Source organism: Diplotaxodon limnothrissa, linkage group LG7 (assembly GCF_057381915.1).
Source record: "Diplotaxodon limnothrissa isolate DT_005_m linkage group LG7, D_limnothrissa_male_GT1.1, whole genome shotgun sequence".
Taxonomy (NCBI): Eukaryota; Metazoa; Chordata; class Actinopteri; order Cichliformes; family Cichlidae; genus Diplotaxodon; species Diplotaxodon limnothrissa.
Window position 1 is genome coordinate 47,282,571 of NC_140602.1, and position 22,881 is coordinate 47,305,451.

The 22,881-nt window shown below is 38.6% G+C and overlaps 1 protein-coding gene across 1 annotated transcript; it reads right to left on the reverse strand.

Moving 5' to 3' along the window:
* Positions 1-3,703: 3,703 nt before the first annotated feature.
* Positions 3,704-19,873, reverse strand: tbx5a (T-box transcription factor 5a). The gene is made up of 8 exons (XM_085358283.1): positions 19,730-19,873; positions 18,844-18,938; positions 17,303-17,422; positions 16,193-16,340; positions 10,443-10,595; positions 7,558-7,649; positions 5,901-6,133; positions 3,704-4,296 (listed from the first exon to the last, which is right to left on the reverse strand). The coding sequence occupies exons 1-8, from the start codon at positions 19,871-19,873 to the stop codon at positions 3,704-3,706; spliced, it is 1,578 nt and encodes a 525-aa protein (XP_085214409.1).
* Between the last annotated feature and the right edge of the window lie 3,008 nt (positions 19,874-22,881).

A 22,881-nucleotide genomic window follows, 5' to 3' on the forward strand; every position in this document is an offset into this window, starting at 1 on the left:
AATTTGAAATAAAAGAACTGTTCTGTCTTTGTCAGGTAAATCAACCAATCTGCTTGTTTGATAGTAATCTCACCAGGACATGCAGTTTCTTCCCCCATTCTTTGTTTGGGATTTCTGTTTCATTTATTTTAAAGGCAGACAGAATAGGTAAGCCATGTATGTACTTCTTAGACCAATAAAGCATATGTTAATATACCCTTCTCTTTGGAGATTTACATGGATAGGTATATGACTCTTTGCACATTTTTGTCACCAGCCAGAAGTCAACCACAATAAAATCACTATACATGGAAACTGCAGAAAATGTACATAGAGGAAACCTACACTTTGACTTACATTAAACATAACCGGTAAGTGAAAGAGCAAATCCCTAAAAAACTAACAACAAAATACCATTTGATTGGATAGTTTATATACCAAAATTTATGAAAATGGACTGACATTTATAAAGTGCTTTCCTAGTCATACTTACCAAGCAAAGTGCTCAAGTCACGTTTAACCAAACACTCGTACAGCATTTGATTCTATGAATCTTAAATGCTTAAACTACATTACATACTCAGTCAGGAGGCACAGGAAAGACCATGCAAAATCTTACACAAAAAGGCCATCCCCTTAATACGAACAGAGCATCATTTAAACATCTAATCTACCCACATAACTGCTTCCCGTAGGATATGGTGCCATGTCACAAAGCTCAAATCCTCTCAAACTGGGTTCTTGAACATGGCAGTGAGTTGACTGTACTCAAATGACCTCCACACTCATCAGATCTCTATCCAATAGAGCACCTTTAGGATGTGGTGGAACAGGCATCTATCCACAGCAACTGTGTGATGCTATCAAGTCAATCTGGACCAAAATCCCAGAGGAATGTTTCTGGCACCTTGTTTAATCTGTGCCATGAAGGCAGAAAAGCTGTATAACCCAATACTAGCAAACTGTACCGAATAAAGTGGCCAGTGAATCCATACGGTGGCCCCTAAATCCACACCTGAAACAAAATGCAACCAAAAAATTTAAAAACAATCCAGCAAGTTTCTTTTTTTTTTTTTTTAATTTATTGCAGGTATTCTGTTATGTACATGTTTATTTACAAAGATATCCACATTTTCATGTTTTCCATTCTTGTTTTGATACTTTTTGACAGCTGTATAGTAATCTCCTGTTTTCTATAGAAGCATGATTAGAAAATCCTATACAATCATAAAAAGCCGGCTATAAAAAGAAATTGAACCATCTATCTTTGATACATGCAGGAGCAAGCTGATTTCCATAGTTGTTAAATAAATACTATTGACAAATAACATTCTATCGACTACAAGCACTTAAAAATTAGCCTTTGTCCACATGTGAAACAGGCCGCTAACCCACGGTCATTTTTATGATGGAACTGACATTTGCTTCATAATGAAATCAAGTATATTTTATCTGCATTCTCAGATTTACATTCCATTTGATGTCTAACTGCTACTTTACCTGTCTCCTTGTCACACGTTAAGCGCTTACCAGATAATGGTGTTGACTGTGCATTAAAACACACAATCAAAATTTGACCCCCCCCCCCAAAAAAAAAAAAAAAAAGATTTGATGGTGTTGCAGTTACAAAAAGCTTTGTCAAATTATCTGATGTTGTAGTGCTTACTACAGTAAGTTTCAACATATTCAGATGATTGTGATGGATGTGAGTGAGGCACAACAGTTCACCATCAACCAAGAACCTTATTTTTTGTAGTGTAGCTTACGCCAAGTATAGGCTCCACTGTCCAAATAAATAATGAGCTCTTCCTCCATGAGTACGTAGACTGTGGCATGGGTTTGGCAGCATAACAAAGTGCTGTGGAATGAGCCATTCTTGACTGTCAGGTAACAAATGGGTAAAATATCAAACACTTGAGTGGAGAAAATGTTTACATTTTTTGATTTCTTGACAATGTAAATAAAAAATAGTATGATTTAACATATAGAGAACATACAAACACATTCAGTGGAGTGAGTTCCACTATAATATTGTGTGTCCGGAGCACTGGAAAGACATTTTGGACATTCTTTACTGATGGCAGAATGTTAGCCCTCTGCAACAGGGATTATAACTCATAATGATTTTCCTGAAAGTTGTAATAATGTAGTTATAATAGTGTGTAGGTCCAGAAGAACACTTTAATTGCATCAGTCATAATATTGCTGTTGTAATAATACATTTGGTGGAGAAAGAATGCTGTTTTTGTCTGAAGTTGTGAGTTTGCGTATTGTAGAGCTAACTACATCTCGATCTCCAACTGTTAAATAGCTGTAATCAAACATTTAACACATTCAACGATGCATTAATGAGGCTGAGGCAAGAAGAACTCCACAAAAAAGGCCACAAACACACAGCATGAATGAAAAATGATACTGTAGGGTTGTGTTTTGGCCATGTGATTACTCAGGGTCAAATTCTTTTAATTATATTATGTAACCTACATTTATCATTAACAAAAATGTATATTTATTAGTGGATGCTGACACAGAATTTTGGATTTCTTATCATTGTTCTGTTTTTGCTAGTTTTTCGATCATGCCACGTGGGAAAAACAGGATGATATGTTGATACATTTTCATTGTCTTTTGCGAGTGGAGTTTATAGTAGTGAGTACACGCCTGTGGGCAATGTGGGTGTAAAGATTTTTTAGGGCTTTTCCTGAATTCTCAACACTGGAGTGCTGTGCACATTGCAATGAAATTATACAAGTTCCTGATTAAATCTTGATTTAATTAGCTACCAAGGTCAATCACAATCATTACCAGAGTAAGTTCTGCGGTTCTGCTTCTCAACATGGTCAGTATCAGTTTTTCAGTACTGCTGCTTGGTTGTAACACCGTTGCATGTGGTGAGGGCAGTTTCTGCCTGAAACGTCTGGGCACGAATGAACAATTATTCTGTCACGTTTCACATCATTAAATTAATATAAGGTTTTTGAAGTGCATGTAAATATGCGAAAACGAAAAAACAAAGCAAAACAAAGCAAAAAACACAAAAACAAAACAAAAAAAAACAACCCTTTTGACAGATTTAAGAGTAAGCAAGAGCTACAACAAAGGCTCACACTTGCTTATTCATGGTTTAAGTTATAACAATTTTACAATGTAACTTGTTAACTATAAAAACTATTTTAAAAATGAGAACTTGGGCTAATATAACAGAAGACAAGTGTCCTTTTTTTGTTTTGTTTTTTTACACAAATTTGTTATATAGTCCAAAAAGAGCTTTGTACTTGTGGTTGCAAACACATTTAATGGTCTGACTAAAAATCCGGACATCCAAGAAAAAGCACCGCCACACGAGTTCGCAGTCGACCTGCGGACCACATGCTTCTGAAGCATTTCTGACCTTCGCTTTTGTGTCTGCGTGCTCTGCTCTTGAGCAGTCGTTGCTTCTGCTTTTGTCCAGCTCCTCTTTGTTTGTTTGTTTGTTTATAAGTGCACATGCTGTCACAACAAGGTAAGTGATAAGATGCCTTCTCTTCTAGTCAGCACCATCCTACTATGCACATCCACTGTGAACCAACACTGGTCTCTTTAGGATGAACAGCAAGACCTTTTAAAAAAATATAAATATAAATTCATCTACACACTGCCTTGTTTTGGTCCTTTGTTGTGTTTTTTTTTTGTACCGTATTTATAGAGTGGGGGGGGAGGGGGGGGGGGGAGAGAAACAACTTCTTTAGCTGTTCTCACTCCACTCTGGCATGATGCTTACACTATGTACAGAGTGGTACTGGTGTGGTGATAGTGTACGTGGTATGCCATGTGTATACAGGTACTCATTTCCCTGCAGACTGGCTGCTGGTGATTGGATCCCAGCCCCGGGACTGCATTGGCGGCCCAGAGTCTGATGGGTCATAGAGCTCTGGTACATTGCAGCGTGGTGGCCATCACCCAGCTGTGGAGAGGCGTGGCCTCCCACCCCACCTAGTCTGGACACCAGAGACCCTGAGGTGAAGTGAGCGGAGAAGTGTTGGTAGGGCAGTCGATCCATGGGCTGCATGGTGGTGACAGAACAGCTACCATAGGGTGATACACTGGCCCAAGTGTTGCAGCTGATGTCTTCCAAACTGGGAACAGGCTCAGCGCTTTGCGAGGCACTGGCATACATACAGGCCTGCCGCTGGCTAGACTCGCTGCGGTAAGGCCCACCGGAGAGACTGAGGCTCTGAGCGTAGCCAACAGGGCGGTAGTAATGGTCCTCCTCACTCGATGAGCTCTCCAGATATGCTTTCTTGTAGCTGTGATCTCCTGAGTGACAGTCATCATCCACTGCAGGTGGAATTAGAAAGGTGAGCAATTGTGTTATTCAGGAGATGGAAAATACAAACTGTTATCAAACAGAATGCAATGATTTGCAGATCTCATAAACTGGTATTTAATTTACAGTAGAACACAGAAAACATATCAAATGATTAATTGAGAACATGTGCCACATTAAGAAAACTATTAAGAAAAGCTCATTTTGAATTTGATGGCAGCAACATGTTTCACAAAAGTTGGGACAGGGCTATGTTTACCACTGTGTAGCATCCCCTCTTCTTTAACAACAGTCTGTACATATGAGGGAATTCAGGAGATCAGCTGCTGAACAAGCCCGGTTGAGCAGCCGGACTCTTGTTCTATGAAGCCATACTGTTGCAATAGATACAGTTCGGGTTTAGCATTGTTGTGCTAAATATATTGGAGCATAATTGCTGTAAAACCTGTATCTACCTTTCAGTACTGATGGTGCCATTCCAGATGTGCAAGCTGCCAATTATAGGCAGTGATGCATGTCCATACGATGATAGATGAAGGCTTCTGAGATTTGTACCGTGCTTAACACCTAGGCTTTGCCTCTACAGCCACTCTCCACCTTCATTCACAGTATTTGACGTCCATGTTTTCCAAAAAGAATTTCAAATTTGGATTCATCTGCCCACAGAACACTTTTCCATTTTGCCTGGGTCCATTTTAAATGAACCTTGGCTCAGAGAAGACAGCAATGCTTCTGGATCATGTTCACATATGGGTACTTCTTTCCATGATAGACCTTTAACTCTGGATGGTGCAATGAACTCTTTTCACAGAAAATGATTTCTAGAAGTGCAATTTTTTCCATGACTGAATCACGCCTGTTTTAATGCAGTGCTGCCTGATGGCCCGGAGATCACAGGCATCCAATTGATCTTCTGCCTTGTTGCTTGCACACAGAGATTTCTTCAGATTCTACGGATCTTTTGATTCAGTAGGGCTGTAGATGATGAGACTTTTAAAGTCTTTGTAGCCTTACATTCAGGAACACTATTCTGAAATTGCTCCTAATTTGTACATGCATTTTGTTGCTGATGTGGCTTCTCTGCCTCTCTTGGATGCTCTTTTATTTTTTTAATCTCCACTCATGTTACTGACCTCTGGCAATTAGCCTAATTAGGATCTTATGTAAAATTTTCCTCATTTTCCTTTCCAGCTGTTTCTTTTTTGTAACACTTCCATTTCCAGCCTTTTGTTGTCCCATCCCAACTTTTTAGAGAGATGTTTCTGCCATCAAATTCATAATGAGCTTGTATTTTTCCATGAAATGTTGAAATGTCTCAGTTTAAACATCTGACATGTTTCCTATGTTCTACTGTGAAGAAAATGTAGCTTTATTAGACTTTCCAATAAAAGCATTTTGTGTTTATTTGCATGGCATTCCAGATTTTCTAGAACTGGGGTTGTACATGACATATAGCAATATTAAATAGCAGACACTATATTTTAAATTACTCTTTGTTTAACGTAACACATCTCACGTCATTTGTTTTAGTTTACAAATCTTCATGTACACACATGATGTGTTCAAGAATAAACATTTATTTAAAAAAAATATTATAAATAAAAGATTCACCTACCTTTCCTCTTGATACAGTGGTACTCTTGGCCATGCTCATGAGGCAGGGGGTAGGAACCCGACTGGGGCAGCATGTCCTGTGAACTGCTTGTGACACCATTTTCACACTGGGAGTACTGGGAGCTCAGGCTGTTTGGTGTGGCCAGGCCTTGGACCTCCCCGCTAAATGGACTCTGGCTGGAGCCCACTCTCTGCCGCACTGTACTGCGAGGCACTACTGGATACTCCTTGGTACTACGTGCACACACAAACGATCACAGTTGTTAGTTATTATCTTCAACTATAATTTGCTGTCAACAAAGCAGAACTATTTTAATCTTCCGCATTTCATCATAAGATCATTTGTCAAAGACAACCAATGAGGATCACCATCAGTGATTTACTTCCACTTAGGACACAGAGAAAAACGTCTGGGGGGTGGGGGGGATATTCAGTCCAAAATATTTTGCCCCTATAAATCCTCAGGATCCATCAATAGATCATTTTGCTACTTCTAGTTCTTTGATATCAGGGGTGGATTCAGTTGAAAACCTGACCTGGTTTTGCAATAAGCTCTCCCCTTGATATTGTAACCAAGAGCAGACGTGCATTGCTTACTGTCCTCTGCAGGATTGGACAAAGGCATGAAAGATTGATAGTGTGGTTTGGACTCTCACCAGCTTCTATAGATTTACAAGTTTTGATAGCTGAAATGCATTTCACTTGAAACGTTTCATTAGCTCGTGGAACGCACCTACTTAAAGAAATTTAACGTGCGTCTAGTACAATCAGGCATGCGGTTTTTTATAAAGCTACTTCTTTTTTTACTGCAACACGGATTGTGAGGTACTTGATCATTATTCTGTGCATCAGAGTAAAGGTTTTAGAGTGGATGCATTCTTCTAACACCTTATGGAAATGCCAAACAACCTTTCCTGTTTGGTCTGATTTGGGATTTTTTTTCCCTCCTCATTTGAATTCACATAGAGTCTGAACTGGCTGCCCAAAGGGGGTTGTTTTTTTTCAAAACCAGATTTTCTCCTTTGAAAAAGTGTTTTCCACGCAGTACGGACTCATACTCCATTCCTCATCTGGACTGAATAATAGAGCGAGGGAGGGGAGAGATCAATGTGGTCGTGTAGTGCCTTGGCTGCCTGACCAAGAGACACCACCAGTTCAGCACAAATGCGTGCCCCCCCCCACACACACACACACACCACCAACACACACATATATACACTGCACACACACACACAGCACAGTCCACATAAGGAGTTGGAACATCCTGGTAGAAAGAGCTCTATGGAAGAGAGATGTTACATTTGTGTTTCAGAGGTTCTGCCAGATCAGCCATAAAAGTCTTCAGCATGAAAACTGGCTGACTATCAAGAACTACACTTACATCATTGAAAATAACACTCACTGAAAATAACACATACGACTGGTTTGCATTTGGGTGATTGAGGGATTAAAGTGGGGCTCGTTAAGTGACAGTGTGACCAGGATGTCAGTAATCCCTGCCTAATTGAGGTAACATTTATCTACTCATTTCACAACATTTAGTATGGGTCAGTATTTCCATATATCAGAAGCAGGATCTATGAAAAAAAAAAAAGAAAAGAAAAAGAAAAGCAAGCAAGAATAACGTGTATTTTGATTGTTTTTTTTCCCACATTTACCTTTGCATTCTGGACATCCGGTGTAATTCCATGTCATCGCTACCACGGAATCCTTTTGCAAATGGGTTGTTCTCGATCTTCAGCTGGGTTATCTGTAAGAGCAAACACACGAAGTGTCAGTAACATACACTGTTGCAGTAAGAGTCAATTGTTGTGCTGCTTATGTCATTTCATTGTCAGCTGCGTTTAAAAGCGCCCAATTACAGCCAACCCACACATGCATTGAAATAGCAGCTATTTAAAAGCAGCATTTCGCCATGTGCCAGACTGTCAGACAAGACAAGTCCTCTTCAACTCAGGGGCTTTATGATGACAATATTAAACATATATTTTTGGAGAAAACCGGGGCTTTACAGGTTTTTTTTGGATGCATGTAAGTGTTCACAAGTTACCCAAGAGTGAAATAACAGATCATATTTCCAGAAACCTGAGATACTTTCTGAGCTGAGTTCCTGAGTGCAATAGTTCAATAAAAACATGTCTATATAAATCATCTTTCATTGCTTAATTTATGATGTTACATTAGATGATGTCTAGCTTAGGAGATAGCTGGCTCGTGCATGACAGATACAAATCATAAGACTTATTCTATGACTTAATGTTTTGGTAAAAAACGTCTCTATCAATACCAAACAAATAGAAGCAGAAATTACTTTCAGAGCCACCCATAAACAATAAGTTAATCCCAGAGTGGTTTAACCCAGTCCCGGGATATCCCTCTCGTGAGCAGTGGTTTCTGGCAGGTAATTAGCTGGCAGCTCTCGTGTGCTTCCAGCTTTTTGACAAGACTGGAAGTTTGTGTGCACGCTGGCTGACACTTTCAGCAAACTTTGTAAAATCTCTCATGTGACACTTCGCTAGCTTCTTGTTAATACGAGCTGTCTGTCAGATCATTTATACACTGTCTCATCATTTTAAAAGTTTGGCATTAAAAATTCAGAGTCTATTTCGCCCTTTTTTATCCCCCTGCATGTCTTCCAAAAATACACCTAGACCAATAATTATCCAGTCCAACAATCTTATTCTCAGCTGAGTTTACAGAGAGAAAATTAAATATTTTACAAAAGATTTTGTTCTGACTAGAATTAGCAGATAGGAGGAAAAAAGGAAAAAATAATTTGAGAGTCGAAATTCAAAGGCTGTAGTTTGACTAGGCTGTGTCCAAACTGTTCTCATTAAAATAACTGAGGCTGACATAAACACATTTCCAGATGCAAAATGAAGTGAAGTAGTTCAAGTAAGATTTTTTTTTTTTTTTAAAAAGAAAAGAACAAAAATATGAGCTGGTCTTAATTCATCTTCCCAGTTTCACAAAAATCTTAAGAAAACATACCACTCCAGAAACCTCAGTTTCTGGAGAAAATGCTTTAATTACAGCTACGACAGGAAAGAGCTGAAACCAAAGACTTTGACCATTTCATTAGCTGAGAGTCTAACAGGTGAATTGGACAGATGCCTGCAGCTCGTAGCCCACTCCTTTTGGCAGGCTTAAAACTGTTTGATTAGACAAATGTGGCAAGAAAAAAAAGAGCCTCGAAACCCGAAATGCCCCTTTCTTTCCTGCAGGTCTGGAAAGCCCTAATAATTAGCCCGCAGTTACGATCTCAGCCCCTAGTAACAGGCTCAAAAATAATGAATGGTTTCTACAGAATGTTGGTCATTTGTGCTTCCTGTTCCCAGAAGCCCGGAGACCTGGATTGGCTGCGGGGACATTATGAGCTTTCGCCCCTTTCTCCCATATTCCCCAAACTAAAAACATATAGGCCTGCATGGTTAAAGGATGTTAAACAGATGCTGTTTGCAGATATTTGTATTCCCAAGATTTTTTTCCCCTCGCCCAGAAATGTGGACAGTGTAAATATTGAATTTTATTCCTGCTACTTTCACAAGTCTGAACACGCAATGGCGACTTAAAAAAACAAAACAAAAAGAAAATACGAGGCTGTGCGGCTCAAGAAATCACATCTTTAACTCTAATCTGATGTTATAAGTTTCCAGATTCCAGATACGTGAAAAACAAGGGTGATTCCAAGGTTTTCTGTTTCCAATTAAACACGGTAAGAAACTTAATTTATAACTCAATAATGTTAATTAAAGCTCCGTCGTTAACCGAGAAAGAGAAGCTTAGAAAATAAATGGAAAAAGGCAAACATTTGAATAGCATATGTAAAATCTGGTTTCCCTTGTGCGGGTATATGTAATTAAATCTTCAAAGTTTTTAGACTGAGATCTGTTTCTTGCGCGTCTATATACGAGCAATGCGTAAGGAGAGCTTCGAAATAAAGCATGCAGTGATAGTCTCATCTACACTGAAATAGACTGAAAATCAAACACCAACAAATGAATTTAAAAAATAATTACTAGAACTGTTTCAAAGTAGGTAGTTATTTATCTCCAACAAAAGCCTTAATAATAAAATCATGCCACGGACTTGGGTCTGTGAAACGTGTTCTAGTCAGGAATCTGAAGTTTTCCTGCGAGCAGCTGAGTTTAATATCAACGATTTTTAGTGAAAAACTTTAAACTCTCAAAGAGCTATTATTTCCCCTCTCCTTTAATCCAACAGAAGACCAAGAGCTGCATAAAAAATTGACAAAAAAATTATTATTAAAAAATAATTTGTGCAAAAATTATAAACACATTTTAAAAAATAACTTCAATGTGAAATCGACCTTTGCGCAATCCTGCATTTGCACCGGGGGCATTTTTGAGAGTGCAACAGACTGCATGGTTCTGTTTGCACAACTGATTTTTTCCCTCTTTATATTTACCTCCGTTTGAAACACTGTGTAATTTTAACCACCCCATAAAATACGTAAACCTAAAGCTGCCCCTTTCGCGACAATAAATGAATAAAAATATCCAAAAATACCCCAAGGTTTTACCTTATGGTTCTGATAGGATGTCACCGCAATGAAAGATGTTTCCGGAAAGACGTGAGTGCAGAAGGCCGTGTTTTTGGAACCAAAGCCATTATTTTCATCCGCTTTCACGATGTGAATCCTTGGTTGATACTTGTGCATCGAATTGAGGATGATCTGCAATAAAGAGAAAGTGGCGTTACACACATATATTTGGCGTCATTTCTAAAAATAAAATTAAACAAAATGAGATACATTCTACCAGTCCTCAAATGTGGGTTTTTTTTTGAGTGCGCTTTTTTTTAAAGATTAAAAATCTCCTTTTGTAAGAAAACACTTTACCATATATTTGTTATAATAAAAATAATAAAAATAATAAATGTTAGTAAGACATTAGCCATTTTTACGCATGAGCAACATGCTGACATGATAAGATTACAGTCTATTTTGCAAAAGGTCTATTTCAGTACTTTCACCAACGCACTGGTCTGCTTATACTTCTCAATAAAAAATTTTTGTCCCTGTAATTTTACGAATTCTGTCTACTTTGTAATGGAATCCACTTTTCCTCTCAAAACGTCTAAGCTGAGCTATAGTTTCTGAAAAACACTTGTTTGGCTAAAACACTTTCATTGAACAACAAATTGTAATGAAAGTTTTATTTTTACCTTTTTATAGATATTTAAAATAAAGTCGACCAATTTGCATTCTTCTTCTTCTTGTTTTTTTTTTTTTTACAGCACAGTCATTTAAACATTCCTCGTGTTTTAAATAGAATAAAGATTTAAAATGTTCTAATTAAACCCTTTAAAAATATAAATTGTCTCTCACTGTAATTATTACTGCAGTGACAGTGATTTACCGTGTTATTTATACAGCACTTCTCATGACAGTCACACAGATAAATGCAGGAGATAGACATATGCATGCCCTCTTCCTTTATATTCTGTTACCTTACTAAACCAGCCTATGAGAACTACAGTGAATAGAATGAACCTGTCTTTTGTTAGTCAATGCCATCAATCTTGAAGAAATATTATTTATTTATTTTATTTTAATTCCCATTAAATTCTTCTAATAAAAACGACGGCAATTGCTTTTTAATTGACTTATCCCTGCATTCGGTGCCATACCCATTCCTTCTATACTTTATCTGAAAGAGTGTTTTTGAACCTGCGTCTCAGTGCTAGCATGAGAAGAGCCGGGGGATTGCCCTGACCTCCAGTACCTATGGGGGCATCCTGCAGTATTACACAGACATAACCCAGAGTCTTTTCTCAGAGGCGAATGAACCATAGAGACCTACATAGATAATACAATAGTCATCCATTATTAATTCCCAGTTGAACTTGATCTCATTTCATGCTGGAATAGGTTTTTGTAATGGGCAGGAGAAAGTGTTTTTCAGCTGCCTGCCATGCACCTTGTAGATGCAAACTATTTAATGGAAGTAAGTGACAGAAAACATCAGTCAGGATTTGTTTAGTGGATCACTTCAGTTACATAAGCAGGCGCAGCTTTTTGTTTTTGTGGATTTTTGCAGTATTGCAGTTTTGTCATGGTGTATTTGAAAAACAAAAAATAAGCAAACAAAAAAACTTCTTTCACGTGTCTGTTAAGCAGCAGTCCCTATGTCTTAATATTTAGAATCATTAATGAGGCTTCAAAACACGACTCGAAACTATGTAAACTGTGCAAAGAAAAAGCAGGGTAAATGGCAGATTTTCTCATGCATTCATTGCCTGCTTATTTCTTAGTTTGCATATATGTCCAAGATTGGAACAAACCACAACAACTAGTCCACTGATGCAAACATGTCATACAGCACCCTGTATGGTTTAAGAGGCTAAAAATGTCTGTCATGAAGACATATTAGAAGTTGCATAGATGTCTAAATGCACATTTCACCATGGAAAATAGCATGGCCCACTAACCGTGGGTTCCTAAAGTCCAGTATTTGTGCTATTAGGATGGGATGTGGTAGTGAGGAGGGGGTAGCTGTAGACCACCCACTGGGGACTCAGCATACACCTCAACTCCGTGGCCCAGTCACTGCCCTGCCTGGTTCCCTGTATCTCTGCCTCAACCCCCCCTAGCTTCTGGATGATCGCATGTAATGATAGTGAAGGATCACTTTGGGTCCCGGGCTGCTGCCCTTTTACTTTCAAGTTCCTCCACATCAGAGAGTTTCCCCAAGCTTCAGGATTAGCAGTCTTTGTACACCACCATCTATTGCTCATCACACACTGCCATTCAAATATAAACAGTGTGATCCTCACACTCCACCCTCATGCACAAAACATGTGTGGGAAGACTGGGAGACGAGTGCAGCAGCAAACTGATGGGTAAGACAAATAACACTGAGAAATATTCTGGGAGTTGAGACAGACATCAGAGCAAAAACTACAGATTGGTATGAAACAGAAACAAAAACAAACTATTCAGGAATTCAGATACAGAAAAAACACCACTTAATTCTGTAATTTTGTGACCAAACTAGTGCTGTTGTGGAGGTTTTGATATGTATCGACAGATATGAATAACAAGCAACAAAGCAAATACACTTTGTTAAAGCCAAAGTACAGAGGGATTAAATTTAAGATACTTGAATCACAAATAAAATTACTTACAACAAAATAGCACTTGTTACTAAATATGCTATATACAAAAATTATAATGTTGCAGATGGCAAAGTTTAACCTTTAACTAATAAGAATACAGAATTTTTACATTTTGGGGCAGTTTAATGTATAACTTTTTTTTTAAAGAAGATATTTATGTAAGTAGAATCTCATGGAAACTAAAAACCAAATAGCTAGCCAAAACTGTTACCCTGTAATATAACTAAAGTCAGTGAGTATATATACTTAGTTACTTCACAAAATTAGAACATTATGATTAATAATTGTATCTTTAAATAAATCTCTTTTAAGATACACACTTCTTTAAAATGCATTACCTAGCTTCGGTACAACTAAAACACATTACCATTGAAATAAACTGCTTAGTGAAACAGACCTCAGCCTCAACACTTTCATACGACGAATATGTAAAATATCAGAAAAATGACTTATGTGTGTGTAACCTATACATACTGTGTATAATTTAAAAATCCTGTTCCTTGCAAATATCCTTCTGCCCACTTCAAACCACTATTCTTCACTATATTTCTACACAAAACTTAATAAAATAGCATATCTACAAGATTTTCTCATAACATTTCCAAAGCTCCTTAAACTACCTTCTTTCATGATTCGCACTAAAATGTTTGTTATAACAAATTTGTTTTAAGAGTGAGGGTTACACTCCACGGTTATGCAATACAGTTCAATGGGTTATAAAACTGTCACAAACCAAAAACAGAACAATTAACCTTGCATTAAGACAAAGGCACCACATCCTCTGAGATTAATTCCTAAGCTGAGCTCAGTCCTGCCCGGCCCCCTGACGTGTATGTTTTACAGACATTTCTAGAAGAAAACCTCAGGCCAGTCCTGTATTGGTTTAATTGGCATCAGCAATATGTTTTAGTCTCATGTCTCACTGCTAGTAATTATAAATCATCTACAAGTTATTTCAACCAGCTGGACCAACAAGCTGATGGAGTATATTTCTGGACAGCCACCAGTGCTTCATTTATGAATCCCATGGAGCTCTCTCCCAGCACGAAAGAGGCCGAGCCAGGAACCACTGCAACCAATCAAACTTTACTTTAACCCAAAATTCACAGTGCTGCTCACATTCCGACTGAGACTCAGTTTCATCTCACCGGCTGTGCTTTGGCAAGGGAGCAGTTCCTTTAGGTGCCATGTGGACAGATAGTAGCTTGTGTGTGCTAGAATTCATATTAATTTTTCCGTGGGTAACTTTGAAAGCTGAAACCAGCTTCACTTTGATTCATTACCACACTGAAACCAACACCTTAAGTGGATGCAGAAGTATACATAAGAATATAGTATAATGGCAACAATAATATATAGTATAATAATTGGTGTGTGGTCATAATAATAATTGGTCATATGCAATGAGATCGTGTTTTTTGTGGACTATCGAGCATTGTGGAGTAATACGTCTCTAAAAGCAAAACCAAACAAACACAGCTTGCGTTAAGGAATGTTTTCTCTTGAAAGCAAACCAGCTGTTGAGGTAACCGTTGCCAAATTTATAATTGTATTTTCCTTTAATGGCTAAGCCTGTTAGTAAGAAAGTTTCTACAAAAAGACATCTAATTAGGCCTAAATGTACCCATCGAGATACCTTTCTTCATGAAAACCTGCTGCCAAAGGGCCCATTTGTTGATGAAGTAAGTGATGTTTGTACTTTCTGCTTTGGGTAAGACAGGAATCACAAAAGCCTGAGGCCAGATAGGGAGTTTAGAATAATGAGGAGTTAAAGCTAGGAAATAGGTACCATACAGCCTCTTACTGCTGAGAAGGGTGAAGGAGATGGTGGGTGGTGGTGCAATTGCCCTTTTCCTTTTTCCTAAAAAAGTTCCCAGTTGATCTCTTCTACTCATGCAAGCTGAATTCCAGGAGGTCCATGGCTAATGCACCTAGGGGGTGCTATAATAACACTGTGCTACAAAAGGTATGTTACTAACACCTTCATAGCAAACATATTACATATTAAAGAATAAGATGATGGCACGATAAGAAAGAAATATTTGTCTCAATCTGGAATATTTATCTAAAGATCACAGAGACTCTTCAAAACATTACCTTTACATCATTATGTTCAATAGTAAAAACAGAATATCACCAAACTTTTTTGTAATCTCAGGAGATTCCACTTTGGAAAAGTAAAGTAGAAAAAACCTTCATATGGCACAAAATTTCCTCTATATTTCTTTTTTTGTGTTTAAAGTATATCAGGCTTACTATTATTATTATTGCTATTATTATTATTATTATTATTATTATTATTATTATTATTATTATTGTTGTTGTTTTTGTTGTTGTTGTTATTATTATAGCAGTAGTATAGTAGTGGTAGAAGTATTTGCATCTAATTGAACACCACAACTATTTCACTATTTAAAATTAATTTTGTGACGTTTTCAACATCAGAATGCATTTCATTACTTACTATTTTCGTATTCATTTTAACACTGCAAGTTACATTTAACAAAAAATGGAAAAAAAGGACAAAACATAAAAAATATAAACGTATCTATATAATAAAACGTATACCCTCCACCAAAGCGATGGATGGATGGTTAGATGGAATTTATCAAACGATTTACTTTCACTAAAACACATCTTTACAGAAGCAACTTAATAAAGTTTGGGCTCCACAGGTGCAGTGAAAGAATGACTGAAAGATTATGTTTAAGTTTTAATGCACATTTAACAGATCAAATGCAAAGTTTTAAGCAAATAAATAAATCAATAAACTGGTTGCCTCTCTTTAAAAAATATGACCAGGCAGGAGCATTATCTTTAATCAATTTAAAATGTGTGTAAAATATTTAACCTCAAGAAAACAATAAAACGTACTTTTAATTAGCTGCGAGTAGCAACAACAACAACAACAACAACAACAACAACAACAACAACAACAACAACAACAACAATAATAATAATAATAATAATAATAATAATAATAATAATATGTTAGGGATTTTTATATAAATGGCGATGCAGAGACCTGCAGATAAGCATTTAGTGCCATCATGTAACACGTCGGGCCTTAACGGATTCTCGGGATTTGGGTCAGTGCAACACCAGGTTAGCAATCATGTGGTTAAATAGTATTGATGACAGGCAGGCACCTACGTGTCCGAACGGGTCCAGGTGGTTGTTGGTCAATTTCAGCTTCTGGAAGGAGACGAGCTGCCTCATCCAATGAGCCCCCGTGGCGGGAGAGTCCGGGTGAACGTAGAGTCTCCCGGGCATGGCAGGCTCTGCCTTCCCAGTCACAGACCTGATACACAGCAACACAGTCACACGCTTTGAAACTTGCTGGACTAACACTCACATGCTAGCCGCAACTGAGTCGGTCCTAACAAGTCGAAAGAAGCAGAAGATAATGACTGTGGATAAAATGTAATAATAAATTAAATTTTTATTATAAACGGAAAACTTAAATTAGTGGGGCACTGTTTCTAATTATTACGCACAAAATGGCGCAATATGGGACTTTCTGCACTTAAAGTTCTAAACTATGGATGATTACGTCTTTTTCAAAACTTTGCTTTATTAACTTTAAACTTCAGTACATAAGGAAGCCTTCTGTATCGTGCCATTGTCGGATATTGATTGCTTCTAGTCACGTTAGACGTTAAAGGCACTGTTTTGCAACATATGTGGAACGAGGGGAGAATTAGTTTTAGGCCGTGCTTAATGCGTCTTCAGTGGCATCATTGGCATGTAGCTAGCAATATTAAAGGCTCTGACACAAAGAAGAAAGACCCGCTTGGAGAACGACTCTAGACAAACAGCCGTGTGAAAAAAATCTTTGATGCAGTGCAAGGAAAAGTTTATCTCGTTGCTTTCAGCGCAGAAAACTCAGCACTGACAGAAACATTTCTGCCTGCTGACTTCATTTCTTGGCAAATATTAGAAAAAACACAGTTAATAATTCTCCCGGAAATAATATATTCACTTCCGATTCCCGTCCATCACGACAATATAACGCTCCCCGCTGCAAATAACTCCAGAGAGAGCGAGAAAGCGAGAGACTAGCTGAGATCCCCCTCCCCCAACCCCCCCCCCCCCCCCAAAAAAAAAAAAAAAAAACTAAATCAAAAACTAAAAAAACACACACACCAAAAAAACAAAACAAAAAAAAAAAACAATGACCCGGATTCTCATCGGTGCGTAAAAGTATATGTTGGCAAGGCAAATCCTTTTAGAGAAGCGTTGCTGTGTTATGTTTTTACGTACCATTTATTATCGGCGAATTTGTATCGATGGTCGTCAGCTGGAACAACGTCCATAAGTAGAATGTATTTCGTTTTAGGGTTTAATCCTGTGACCTTCACTTTGAAGCTGGGAAACATTCTCCTGTACAGGAAAATAAAGTGTTGTGGACACGCGAGAAAAAAACAAGTACATGACTACTCACACCTATTAACACACACACACACACACACACACACACACACACACACACACACACACACACACACACACACACACACACACACACACACACACACACACACATATATATATGTATGTATATATGAAATCAAATGCTTTCGTAATAAAGCCTGTGCCATTCACTCTTTAATAAGCAAACCAAAAGTAAATAATATTTTGAAGCATAGAGAAAGGTTAAGTGGGAGGATTTAAAACATATAAATATCCGTCTTTGGTGTTTGGAGAGGAAAATCTTACTTTCAAGGCAGGGCGTTGGATCTGAGAAGAGCCATTATAAAAAATTTTTTTCAATATGTTCCAGACCTTTTTTTCATACGTGCAACATCCCTCTAGTAAATCTTTTGGATATTTGGTAGCTGTCATATTGCAGAAAACACACACATACACGGAGAGAAACACTAAGCTCTCCCACGAGTGAAAGGGAAGGGCTAACGGACGAGGATGGATGCTGTGTAATATCATCTCTTGCCAAAAACAGGAGTGAAATGATTGACGGGAATATAATGGAGACTTTTTGCAGCTGTAAGAAAACAACTGCCTTCTGCCCGCGCTGGAGAGCACATCGAAATGCAGCAATATTCAACTGTAAATATTCCTCATTTGTAGGAGCCTGTGCAAGCGGTGCTCCGAAGCTATTTGACATAAAAAGTCATGGGCGCATATAAAAGTTCACACGCAGGCGACATGAGCTGTTTTGACTGGATACAGTCTGAGGGCGACCGTGGAGCTGACAGCAGGACACATTCACTCACGCGGTCCCTGCACAACATGCTGTTGCACACGTGTTGGATCACAAGAAGTGTCTGCACGCAGTTACACACACACACACACACACACACACACACACACACACACACACACACACACACACACACACACACACACACACACACACACACCTGCAGCGGATACAGAGAAAACGGCGCAAAAGGCAGCCCTTATGCTCTTTAATGTCTTTATTTCAACGCAAAGAAACAATCGGTAACATTTTACACAAGGGGGCACGTTTTGCACGTTGGCTCTCTCGCTGTATCGCATTTCCCAACAAGGCCACCCAGACTAAAATATGGACCGGTAGTGCTGCAGAACACTAAAGCGTCCACCAGATGCTCTTGTGTTTTCTCTGTGGTTCTGTACGGTTCCAGATCCCCACGCAAGAAAATTCCAGTCTGGTTTATAGTTTATATTTAAGCTCGAAAATCGGCCAAGATAACTAAAAGCCTCATCAACAAGCAGACACGCAGTTAATGAACCCATTAGTTCTACTGAAATCTTTCTAATCGCGATAATAATAATAATGAAAATGTTTTAGATGCTCCTACCGTCCCGCTTTGGTGATGATCATCTCCGTCCCCACCTCGTGAAACTTCGTCCATAGTTCCCTTTCGTGCAGGTAGACCTTTATTCCCTCCATTCCCTTCAAAGTAAAACATTCTAGTGTGTATGGTTTTTCTAAAGTTGCATTATAGATAGAGGTGTCATGCACTAGTCTGCATGCATTTAAGGCCTTCTGAGTTCAGAGGTTGTAAAAAATCAAAACTGTAGGTCTAATATTTAGTGTTTGATTAAAACACTTTAAAAAATAAAATGCAAATACTTTGGACAACCGAGTTGTACGCTGAGGGCTAAGCTGTAAATAATGCAGAGGATAATAAGCTTATGAATTAACAGTTTAAACCAGCCATAATACCGTAGCCTTTAACTTGTTCAGCCTTTGCCGTGAGAACTGAAGCAGCAAACACGATTTTATAATAGTCAAAGCTAATGTGCAATGAACATAAACCCACACAGAATTGATCTGTATCCCCTATATGACTATAAACTATAACACACACAGTTACGCTATGAAGCTTAACAGAAACTAAAAATTTGCTGAGACTTTGCTGAAGTTGTTTCATTTCACAAATTAAAAAAAAAATCACTAGTGGACTAAATATCAGATCCAATCACATTTCTATCTCCAAACAGCGTAAATATATACGCCGAAAGAACTAAAATTAGCAGAAATACTCCATTCACTGTGCGGATATTTGTTTTTAAGTCATGATTTATATTTTATATTTTTAACGCCAAGAACAACAGGGTATCTGCCTGCTTCTGACAAAAACGCCTAGGCTATTTTTTTCCTGCAAATGAGTGAAAGTGACCCCTAAATCCGCAGCTTCCAGCCTGAAGCAGTGAGTGTGAGGCCTGCAAGCCGGCACTGACCTGCTGGATGTAAGTTGTCTGTGATGACGGGGATTTGCTTGAGGTCCCGTTCTGTTTCTCTGATTTATTATCGCTCTGTAATTCTCTCGAATCCGAGCCACCTGGAGAGTTTTGGAGGACAAAAGTCTCCTCTTGGTCCGCCATGACCGGAGCTCCGAAAACTACACGTCGCTGCTGGGAGACGGAAACAGAGATGTCAGTGTGTGCAGCCCGACCTTCTTAACTAACCGGATAACTGAAGACAGACTTTCAGGACATTGTGTTAATATGAATTTAGAGACACACAAATAAGCTTCATTTGCACTGTGTAATCACATTTATTGTTCTTGCTGTTACTATTTTGTCAAGTGAAAATACTTTTTTGATAGCTCAGAAATGAAAGCATAAAATATGTAAATATAACACACATGATAGAAAGCCTTCATGTTAATGGCATGAGCTAAACGTTTAAACCCAAAGCATTTTAATACTCTTAATAATTGCTTAGTGCAATGTGTTTTTCACAAATACAGGTCATTTTATTCTGCATATGTTATTCTTAGGAGAATAACTTCAATATTCACAACATTACTAAACTATTAGGACTTTTATTGTGACACACTGAAGCAGGCCCTCGCCTTTTCCCCCCTGCATGCTCCCAGAACTAAACACATGAGCTGTATTGCCCTGCGAGGCGGCGATCGAAGCAAAAATAAATCGCAGAGGTGCCTCCTAAAGAAAAGAAAAAAAAATCATTTACACTCAGACGGTGTCACTTCAGCAGACAGCTGCGATTCCTGCAACGTGGAGTAGCATTTACTACGATGTGGGCGAGTTATGAAATGCAGTCACGGTGGGTACACGCAGTCGGTTCAGATCAGCATCAGCTTACCTAAAAACCAAAAACAGGTCGCAGGCTGCAGCTGGCCCAGCAGAGAAACGCAGTGTCGCCTTGAAACGTCCAAAAAATAAGAAATCAATCAAAAATCAGATAATCCAGGCGTTTTTCTCGAAGAAGCTGCACAAACTCCCCATGAATCCCCACTGTTTCTCCCCTCAGTTAGTTCCTACACAGCGGAGTCAAAACCACGCAGATCCTCGCGGAGCTCGCTGACAGCTACACGGCGCTGCTCTGTGCCTTATTGTTGCATTTTACAGCGGAGGTGCGTTTTGTGAGCCTACTCTGCCGATGGCACTTAGCAGTAAGCTGTAGCCTATTCCCAGCGGAGCAGGTCTGTCACCTCCTCCGTCCCTCCTCTCTCTCCCAGCCTCTGGTTTTTCAGGAGCTCCCTCTCCAACTCTCCGCTGCGAGTCGCTGACCAACCGTGCGAAGCGGAAACTGAGTCCGCTACGTAGAAGTGCCGGTGTGGGGCTATGAGGGAGGAGGATGGGGAGGTGGGGAGGTGTTGCCTTTGCAGGAAGAGCATTGGTTTATGTCCGCGGCAATAATTCCTTACTGGTACACACCCCAGTTCTTCTTATTTATCCACTCCAAACCTCTTCTTGATCCCAGTCTCCAGCCTCTAATTCATTTGATATTGACATATTCGTGCGCCGTTAAGCACCAGTCTCTTCTCCGTAGATCTACACACAATAGAATCAAGTTCATCAAGCGTGACGCTCAGTCATGCATGCATTAGTAGGCATAGGCCAACAGGTTGCCCTTCTTTATTATTACAACTGACTAATAAAAGGATCATAAGCTATGTTTTGTCTGTGCTTGCACTGATGTCTGGGCAATTAACAATATCAATTTACCGACCGAATTTTGTCTCTGGGTAGGGGAGACCGGGGATAGTTGTAACGTGGGTCAGTTGTAACACTTCCAATTTCTCCAATCAGGGCTAAGTTTCAAATGATGTGACTCATCCTGTGCATGCCCAATTCAGTTCTGCTATCACATGTGAAAAATCAGCACATTTTGTCAAACACAGACAATTTAACACGAAAAAAAGTAATTTGTATGCCAAAAAGTAAGTTTTTCTACTTTATTTCAATTTCTAATAGCATTATCTGCTTTGCAGTTAAACTCATCAAACTTAAATTATGTTATTTGTATGTCTATGGGGATATATTCTGTGTAGGTCTTTAGTGCTAATGTTTTAGCCGTTGGCTGTAATGTTAGCTAGTTCATGGCTATAGGAGTCTGGGTCAGTTGTAACAGCAACAGTCTGGGTTAGTTGTAACAATAATGCAGATGTTACAACTTACCACACTATTACTTTAACTTATATTAAACAAGTTGGGGCAACGACATCAGCAGAGAGAGGTTCACTGGTCGCTTTTGTATATGTGGTTAATGCCATTGGCAACACAATTCCTCCACTGTTTGTGTTCCCACACATACATTATGCAGACCTCTGTGTCAGAGATGGACCAGTAGGAAGTACTGGTAGTGGAAATAAGTCAGGATGGATGCAAGAAACAGATTTCCTCATCTTTCTGAAGCACTTTGCAAACCACACCAAGGTAAGCCATGATAAAAAGTAATGGAATTGCGATGCTGGTGAACAACTACATTTTTTCAGCTTCATTGTTATGTTCAAAATTGGTGCAAGAGTTGTAGGTTATAATGCCCACTGAGCCAATGAGGCCAAACTCAAGGAAGACCAACCAAAATTAATTAAATATTCAGTTGCAGAAAATTCCATAATTTGTCTTTTTTGGGGGGTTGGAATATGTTCAAAAGCTAGATTTCTGCATTCTGTCACACACACACAGAGCTACATAAATGGATGTAAGTGCATTCATGTGTTGAATAAACAAAGATTACATGTTAATGTTTTGTTAGTACCCTTATTTCATTGTGTTACATTTTACCCCAGGATATGTTACAACTAACCCAGACTATGGGGTTAATTGTAACATTTCACTCTTCGTGTTTGAGACCATACCATGCAATGGGTAATTGTGCTGCAGAGAAAATAGCTGCACTATTTAATAGCCGAGACATGTAAATACTTTGCATTACATTTTGAATCCACTACCTTAAAAGAGCTCCAATTTACAGACAGAAATGTCAAAAATGTTACAACTATCCCCGGTCTCCCCTACTTTAAACCATTATTTTACTATTCAGTTAATTATTCAAGAAGAACAAGGAACCAAGCTGGGTTCATAGAACCGAGGAAAAAAATAAATACATTTGGGATATAGTTATCTCTCTTTCTCTC